At 26.6% G+C, this 8,988-nt stretch overlaps 1 protein-coding gene across 2 annotated transcripts; it reads right to left on the bottom strand.

Moving 5' to 3' along the window:
- Positions 1-3,212: 3,212 nt before the first annotated feature.
- On the bottom strand, positions 3,213-8,510 carry LOC145190107 (leucine zipper transcription factor-like protein 1). Of its 2 annotated transcripts, XM_090091152.1 has the most exons (13): positions 8,350-8,510; positions 7,449-7,487; positions 7,141-7,265; positions 6,492-6,686; positions 6,315-6,381; positions 6,145-6,219; positions 5,138-5,203; positions 4,877-4,969; positions 4,555-4,617; positions 4,290-4,349; positions 4,125-4,169; positions 3,555-3,658; positions 3,213-3,396 (listed from the first exon to the last, which is right to left on the bottom strand). In XM_090091152.1, the coding sequence occupies exons 1-13, from the start codon at positions 8,350-8,352 to the stop codon at positions 3,372-3,374; spliced, it is 960 nt and encodes a 319-aa protein (XP_089947278.1). In that variant the 5' UTR covers positions 8,353-8,510; the 3' UTR covers positions 3,213-3,371. The 2 variants fall into 2 exon arrangements, with proteins under 2 accessions (XP_089947278.1, XP_089947279.1); XM_090091153.1 differs by lacking the exons at positions 6,145-6,219; positions 6,315-6,381; positions 6,492-6,686; ... (1 more) ...; positions 7,449-7,487; positions 8,350-8,510 and adding an exon at positions 5,520-5,743.
- Between the last annotated feature and the right edge of the window lie 478 nt (positions 8,511-8,988).

Raw genomic sequence — 8,988 nt, 5'->3', positions numbered from 1 at the left:
TATGTTATTTTTGTTTTTAGCTTAAACTTTACGTATAGTTATATATTCATAGAACAGTATTGTCACAAACTTAGTTTTGATAATTGTACTCGGACAATTATCTGAACATGTTAGAATATCTATTCATAGAGATTTTCTTAAAAGTTGGTCTCGATAACTGATTAATATGATCACCGATATGTTTTTTGGAGAGCACCAATGTGTTTTTTGTGTTTGATAGAAATTGTTGCTGAGCTCCCGACATATGTACTATTTTAGACCATGTTGGTTATTTTTTTCAACCTGTGTATTTGTGTTTTAATAATTTACATTATTTGGATTTCATTAAACTTTGAAAACTTATCCAAAGCCCAACAAAGTGGACCTTTCAAAAGTCCACTTTGTTGTGCAAAGCCTGTTTCTATTGCTTCATTTGCGTGTGTGACAATTATGTAAGAGAGCTTGGAGAACTGTTGGAGAGCTTATGTAATTACCATCTGCCATGTACCAAGCGAAAATATCCTTTTGATATGGCTTCTTTCATCGTTTAAAGAAGCCATATACTTACCAGAAAACAGCAACATTTTTTTTCTAGTGCCTGCCATGTTTCACAATACGTTTTAGACAATTAAACTTTCAGAGTTGATTAAAAAATATCTGAACTATGTTTATTAAAGAAAAAAAAACTTTGTTAAACCAGCCCAGGGGGTCGCTTGACAAAATAAAGGCTGAAAGTATGGTGCAGAATATTGATTGAAGTTGAGTAAAACCATCTTTAAAGAAATTTATATTGCGATCATTAATGCTGTTGTAAATGGGGTGTAGGAATTTTTATTGAAAAATTTTATATTTCAGGGAGACCACCTACTTAAAAGCAGGTTTTTAAAGAATTAGTACAATTTGTAAAAAAAGTTTAGAAATCTGTTTCTTACATCCCTTGCTAAACATCGATGTGGATTTATGTTCAAAATTTCAATCAAAAAGGGTAAGTACTTCAGCCTGGGTATTCCGCACTTTTTTCTAAGTTTAGGTAATTTGTTACTACCCTCAAAATACTTAAACAAAGAAAAACAATCTTTTGTTTTTAGAAGTTTGTAAAAAAATTTTCCTTCCCTTTAAAAAATTGATTAAAAATAGACTATCAAAAAGTAAAAAATTTAAAAAAATTTATAGATATGTGGTTCATCCTGAATAAATTGACCAGAAATCGAAAAAAAGTTAGAATTATTTTTGGATGAAAAGATAGTATACAGCCAGTTTAAATGAGAATTGAAAACTTTGAACGATGAAGATTTTGATTTTAGACATTCTCTAGATGTACAGTGATGGAAAAAAATAAATATAATAAATAAAATAAATAGTAAATAACATGACTAATGTTAAGAAAAAAATATTTTATTGTCAGTGATTTTATTGTCCGTCTCATGATTTTTTTATTATTTTTTTTTTTTAGAGTTTAGCTTTATACGTCATATCTTATGAAAAAAAAGTTAGTTCTTTTTGACTTTTTCCTTCTAAATATTAATTTTTAAAAAATTTATATTACCTTTTAAAAAAAATTTTTGATTTTTAAAAAATATATATTAATTTTTAAAATAAAAATATTGATTTAAAAAAAAAAAAAAATTAACTTTTAAAAAAAATATATTAACTTTTAAAAAACTTGTGAGAATCCAGTGGGAAATAAAATTAGAAAAAAATGTTAATTTCATAGGGAGAAATTCACAAAATTTGAGACCACCAAATTTTACTATCTTTAATGCAGCGAGGGTAAATTCTTTACTTGGTGGTCTGCATAAATACTCCTTGACATTGATCCAAAATTACTAAACTTAAGTTTATCTGCTGTGCCCCGTTTCTCATTTGACCATCTGGAATGGGGATGTCAAATGGGGAAATGGGTAAAACTCTTGATTTTAACATAACACTATTTTCAGTAAAAGTAGGTTTTCGTAAACTTCCTCTAATCTCACGTGTCGTTGCAATTAACTTTAATTTTTTTTTTTTACGATAAATGAATCCATTTTAGCTTCAAGTATAATAATTTTAATCAACTCTTTTTATGACTTAAAAGCGTTTTAAACCACTCCGATTCGTGTTGAAATCTTTCGATATGACTTTCCACTGTTTTTGAGTTACTGAATTTCTGTTTAGCCGACTTGCAATGTACGTTTATGCCTAATTTCATAAGTTAGAACCTTCCTTAGAAATTTTTGTTTATATTAACATAAATACTTTGTTTACTTTAAATTCGTGTTCAGCTGCACAATAATTAAAGAAGTTGGTTTTATTTGAATTTTTATTCGACTGTATGTTTTTGATAGCTCCAAATTACGTGTTTTTACTTTAACTGTAAATATGAACGAACAAAGAAAACTTATCAGACTTACCATGTTTAGAAATGTACAAAGTGAAATTATTTATCAGACTTACCATGTTTAGAAATGTACAAAGTGATATTATTTTAAAACTAGAAAGCAACATACTGCCCCCCTCCCCCCTCTAGTTTTATAAATGCTACAAGTGCAAAAAAGTAAAAAAACGAAAAACAAAGAAACAAAATTTTAAAGTTTATATAAAATTACTTGCAACCTTAATTTTTTTATTATTTTAATTAAATTTTATCATATTTCATTGTGTGCCACATGCTTTATTAGCAATAATAACTAGAAATTCCAATTACACATTCCAGGCTAAACATCCAGCACCTGTGATAGTATTTGGACTGGTTTTATTGTATGGTTTCTAAATTCTTCCGGTTTTAATCAAAGCTGTTTAGAAAGTTGATTTCAGTACATCTGAATCCTTGAGAACAATGCCAAAGTCTGAAATTCATTTCCAATAGATTACATCCAGGCCACCTGTTGCAGGTTTAAGAGTCAACTTGAAGCTGTCATAGTTATTGAAGGGGGGTCGTATTGATCAAAATGGGATGTTTTAAAACAGTTTTATTCGATCTCAAAAATCTCCGATGGATTTTTTTTTAAATGATTTAAGTTGCAGACTCGTATTATTTTATTCATTAAAAGATTGAGTTAAAAAAGTTTATATCGGTGATTTTATTTGTGAGAAATTTGAATTGAAAAAGACCAGATAAAAAATTAAGTTACGAAAAATAATTGTGGACGTCGGAGGGACTATTCAATGTTTACGTTTATTTTCTCTAGTTTTTTTTTTACGAAACATTTGTTTCTTAACATATATACAAAATTACAATCAAAAACACAAAAAACTCGTTTAAAAATTTTGCTTCAATTTGTTAAATTATTTACAACTAGTTAATAAATTAAGAATTTTTTAAAAGAGTTTTTACAATATCTGCTATTTGATTGGTGAGTACCCTAAATATCTGCTATTTGATTGGTGAATACCCTAAAGTTATATTTCAAAGCTCACAACTCGCTATTGGGTTCATACCTAACATAAAAGGAAACAAAAATAATAATGATGATAATAAAAATTCATTAACAGTAACAAACAGAATAAAACCTTAAGAAAATAATCTCATAAGAATAAAAGTATAAAAATGATAAGTTGGTTTAAATTTCATAATCGAGTCAAAGAAAATTACTGACCGTTTGAGAACAGCTCTGAGTTCTTTAATTTGAACGTTCTTCCCTTCCAACATCTTTTTCATGTTTTTAAATTGAGTGGTTTCCGAAAACTTCTTATCGAATTCCTAAAATTATATTCGTTAGTTCAGAATCAAAATCCGGAATGCAGGAATTAAAAAACCCAAGCCTCCAATATTATAAGCTTAGCCTTAAAGACTTAGTTATTCATATTGAGGAGATAGCTATATGGAGGAGATAATCATATTGAGGAGTTAATCATATTGAAGAGTTTTGACACGCTTGTTTGCAAGTAAATTATTGAGAATTTTATAAGGATTTTAAGAAATTGGTTTTCAAATTTATTTTTTTTTACATTTTAAATTACAAAAATTCCTAAAACTTATTACTATAGAAGTTTTCGAAATAAATGCAGACAAGAATCAGCTTTACAAGTATCCTTAAGAGTTTACTTGCAGATAAACGTTTACAGCCTGTGCTTAATTTTTATACTGTAGCAGATTTTACAATCACGATCGGATTCCCCAGTTGAGTGCAAGATTTTTATTTAAAATAAAGTAAGTAAAAAAGAACCTCGTGGAGGATTTCAAGCTCGTGCTGCAAAGCGAGAACGTAATGCTAAAAATTAAAAAACACGCCAAAGAAATATATATATCTGTGTTTTGTACTATGATATTCTGCATCAAAAACTTGTGTTTACAATATAACAAACAACAACAATACAACAACTCAACAAACCTTGGTACTAGCCAACTCCTCTTCCATAGAAGAACATTTTCGTTTGTATTGAAATTTGGCCTGAAACACATTTTACAAACAAACTTTCACCATTACATTTCACCATTTCGTCTTTTTTTTTTCCCACCATTTTGTCATTAGAGCAAGTTATTAGAATTAGTTATTAAAATCAAATTTTTAGGGTTGAAAATAAAAAGTAAAACATTCATAATAAACATAAAAAAAAAAAAAAAAAGAAAAAAAACTAAAATCTTAAAAAACAAACCTCTTGCAAAGTGGAACTCAACATTGAAATCTTATCAGATAAAACATTTATCTCAGCATCGGGCTGGAAAAACATTAATTTTATCATTAGTTTATTTCTACTGTCAAGATAGCTAGAACTACAAATATTTCATATTTTTCTAATATATATATAATATACTGCATAATAAATACTGGATTTTTAGGTTTTTGAACAAGAATTTTAGTTCAGCAACTTTCTTTAAAATGTTAATACATAAAACAGAAAAAAATAATATATTTTTGTTTAAAATAATATATTTTTGTTTAAAATAATATATTTTTGAATAGAAAATCTGCCATACTGTTGGTGATTGGGAGCTCTTATGCTTGGCTTCTTGTTGAGCTTGGTGCAAATCTGCACGTAACCTTGATGCTTCATCCAAACCAGAGGATGCCTTCAATTTTTAATAAACAAAACCCAAAAAAACATTGTCAACATGAGAAACAAACTGAATTATAGTCAAAATAAAATTGCCCCACTAACTTTTTTTCCATTTACAGCAAGAAAATAAGAACAAAAACTGAACATAAAGAATAAAGAGAAAAAGAAAAAAAAAACATACAGCTTTTTCCAGACTTTTTACTTTATTCCTAAGTACCTCATTTTCCTCTTTTAACCGATTGATCTCCTGCAGGAAAAAATTTCTTTTCTAGTTATTGTAGATACACAATGACAAAACAACACAGAGTATTTTAAACTACTTGTTGATAAAACAGTCTTTAAAGGTTTAAAAAAACTTATAAAGTAATTCTGATGATTATGTTTTGTAGAGTTAAGTAAAAACAATTCTTTCTATTTTAATAATAAAAAAAAACAAACTGTTATAGCTCTTAATGTTAAAGCACTTTAGCTATTTTAATACAAAATCTTTGTCAACTTTCATAATATTGACAAAATATATAACAAATATTTTCCAAGTAAAAAAACGAACTTATAATTTCTACCTTCATTTGAGTTTGTATAAACTCTGACAAAATTTCACGTTCTGAATAGGAGCATATAGCCATGACATGCCCCCTTATGACCATGTCAAATACTTGACTCAAAAACTTAAAAGCTACATCAGTAAAAACATCAGTAAAAGTCATACAAAATAAAATAACCAAAACTGAGGGCAGTTTTTTTTTTTTTCAAAGCTAAATCTGAGAAATATTTTGAAACACTTAATGGACTTCAGTAATGTATGAATAATTAATACCCAATGAAAAAATAAAAAACAAAAGTGGAAATTTTATTTCTCTTATAAACCAATAAATTATTGAAATAATCAAAAGTTTTTGACAGCTTTTCTTTTTTAAAAAAGTCTAAATTTAAGAAAAAAAATCATGAAAAAATGATGCAATAGGAATGTTGTTGAACATTTAGAAAAAATAAAAAAATAAAAAAAAAATTAAAAAAATTTAAAAATTATTTTGTAAATATATTTTAGCACAATCAGTTCTTAATTTAAAAAATCCTTTCATTTATCTGTTGTTAATTTTTTGTTTTATACTCTTTAATAAAATCAAACTTCTTCTTTTAAAATGACAAAAGGTGGCTGTTTAAAATTGAATAACTTGAAAAACTTACCATTTGTAAAAGAGCAGTGGAGCCTCCTTCATTTAGTGGTTCAAGTTTTGTCTTTTGTGATATTAGATTTGCACTCTTTTAAAGAAAAGAAATAAAGAATAGCTGTTGTCAAAACTAAATAATATTGTTTCAATGTGTACATTACCTAAACATGCCTAAACAACATATACCTGATTTTTAGGTTTTCTTCCAGTACTCTCCTGCTCTTCAAAATCTGCAATTTCTTTCAATAATTTTCTGAGAAGAAAAAAATCAGAAAAAAAGTGTTTATATAGCAAAATGATTTTAAAGTCATATTACAGTTGTAGAGATATTACAGTAAGAATCATAAAATTTATTTTGCCTACTGGTTTTCAAGTTCAGAAATGTCAGCTTGCAACTTGAGATGCCATTTTTCTGCTTGTGTGAATAATTGCACAAGCAAAAGAACATTGGTATGAGCTGCATTTAAGAGCTCAGATTCTACAGAGGCTTTTACTACAGTTTGGAGTCCATCTAGCATATCTGCTACTTCATCCACAGTGAAAGTATCTTCATGAAGTCTACACCATTAGATTTTAAAGTTAAAAGTTAAGTTCAAACCAAGTTAAGTTCCAGTCAAAAAATTAATTTCAAATTTAAGGACCAATTTTTAGTCATAGTAAATTGTAAGTCTTAAGTAGCGCATTTCTAATCATATATATATATATATATATATATATATATATATATATATATATATATATATATATATATATATATATATATATATATATATATATATATATATATATATATATATAAATCCTTTATAAATTATAAACATTTGACATTGTTAAGAATATCTGAATTTTTATAAGAGTTATTATATTATTCATATTTTACATTCATAAAACTATTTATACAAAAAATTACTCTGATAAGATTATAAAAGATATAAAAAGCATCAAAGACCAAAGCTATGAATATTTCTTTCAAATATATAAAAACTAAAGATTTTTGCTAAATTTTTTTAACCTTGCATCTTTGAGATCTTCAAAACATCCTTCCACTGAGCGTACTTGCTGATTTCTATTATAGCGAGCAAACCTTAGGAACTTTTTTACTTCCTCTTCATGGTTGCTACTTAACCCCAAGTCAGTCTGTATAAAATAAATATAATATCCAGTTTAATAAGCATATTATTAGCTTTTGATTAATGTACGGTAAAAAACTATGTACCAACACAGAGTCACCTATTACTATGTATCAGTAGTGCTTTACGCAGCTGTTAAGTAAATTTATATAAAACATAATATATGTAAAGTATAAGAAAAGTTACTTGCCATATTTCTTTCTAGAATTTTAACTTCATAAAAAGCATGCTAATATTTAAAAAATAAATTAAAATTAATCACATAAAACACATAAAACTGTCACACACACATATATGCATATATATATATATATATATATATATATATATATATATATATATATATATATATATATATATATATATATATTCAACTTTATTCTATAGTAATTATATATAATTTAGTTATTTTTTAAGAAGCTCTTTTTAGTGCTAAGTGATTAGATAAAAAAAAACACTCTTTTTAGTGCTGAGTGGATATGTATATATGTACGTATACATGGATATATATGCATGTATATATCCATATATACATGGATATATATACATGTATATATGGATATATACATGCATATATATCCATGTATACGTACATATATACATATCCACTCAGCACTAAAAAGAGTTTTTTTTTTATCTAATCACTTAGCACTAAAAAGAGCTTCTTAAAAAATAACTAAATTATATATAATTACTATAGAATAAAGTTGAAATACAAAGAACTTGACCAATTACACATTTTTTTATACGAAAATAAATGCTATATATCAGGAGACGAGTATATATATTATTATTGTTGTCTACCTAGTTCAAGTAGACACAAGAGTTTATTTGAAGAACTTTATTCATAAGTTGAAACAAATGCATATGTGTCTATATGTAACGATTCTAACCTAAGTTTCTATATATTATTGTTAAAAGTAAATAAAATGCCTGGGTAGTGGACGTAGAAAAAAAAAAAAAAAAAAAACGTCCCCAGAAGCGCTTAATGAGAAATCAGCTTCTAACTTCTCAATGCTTCTACTACGTATGCGTCATAATTTTTTATTCTTTCCAAAAAACTAGGAACGCCTCCCAATCCATAATCATACCATTAATAACTACTCCGTTTTTAAATGTTTTATAGCTGCAAATATCTTGAGAAGAGTTTCTTTCAAATTTTTAACAAACCATCTTCCTTCTTAACAATTGTTCAAATCAAATGTTTAACTAAACGAGGGCTTTAAAAAATTTTCAAAACACGCGAAGAAGCGCGCAGAAACGTTTTTTAAAGTTTCCATCAATTGTTGTTTTTTGATAAATAATAAATTAGTAATAAATTTCTTTCGTATTTGCGTATTTTTCTGTTATACATAATTGCTTCATTTTGCGTTTGCGTCATAGCAGTAACAGTGGTAAAATTTTTTTTACTCTCTTTAAAAAGTTAAGCGTGGAAAGAAAAAGGAAACAGTTGTAAGAAATAACACGGACATTAAAATTAAAATACAAAATGAATTTAAGTAATTAAATTAGTTACTAAATACAAAATATTCTTTTTTTTAGCTGAAAATTGGAGGGTCCCGAGCCTGAATGATCTAAAATTTAATGTTGGCCAAAGCCAACATCGAACTTAATTTTAGCGCTATCGACAGTCTTGCAGACATGGAGAAATAGTTTTTGATCTATTTTACAGGATTTTTTGAAGTACTCAAACCAGAAAAAAATTTCATCGGTTATGTTTAATTTTCACT

The sequence above is a fragment of the Hydra viridissima genome, unplaced genomic scaffold (assembly GCF_058129835.1).
Source record: "Hydra viridissima isolate aposymbiotic clone 2 unplaced genomic scaffold, HvirCarnegie_v1 scaffold_6, whole genome shotgun sequence".
Taxonomy (NCBI): Eukaryota; Metazoa; Cnidaria; class Hydrozoa; order Anthoathecata; family Hydridae; genus Hydra; species Hydra viridissima.
This window is presented reverse-complemented; position numbering and strand designations above follow the sequence as displayed.

Excerpts from the sequence above, each read along its gene's own strand:
- LOC145190107 (XM_090091152.1), bottom strand. Across the intron at positions 6,687-7,140 it reads GAAGATCTCAAAGATGCAAG|ACTTCATGAAGATACTTTCA; the intron begins GTTAAAAAAATT and ends CTAATGGTGTAG. Across the intron at positions 5,204-6,144 it reads CCACTGCTCTTTTACAAATG|GAGATCAATCGGTTAAAAGA; the intron begins GTAAGTTTTTCA and ends TTTTTCCTGCAG.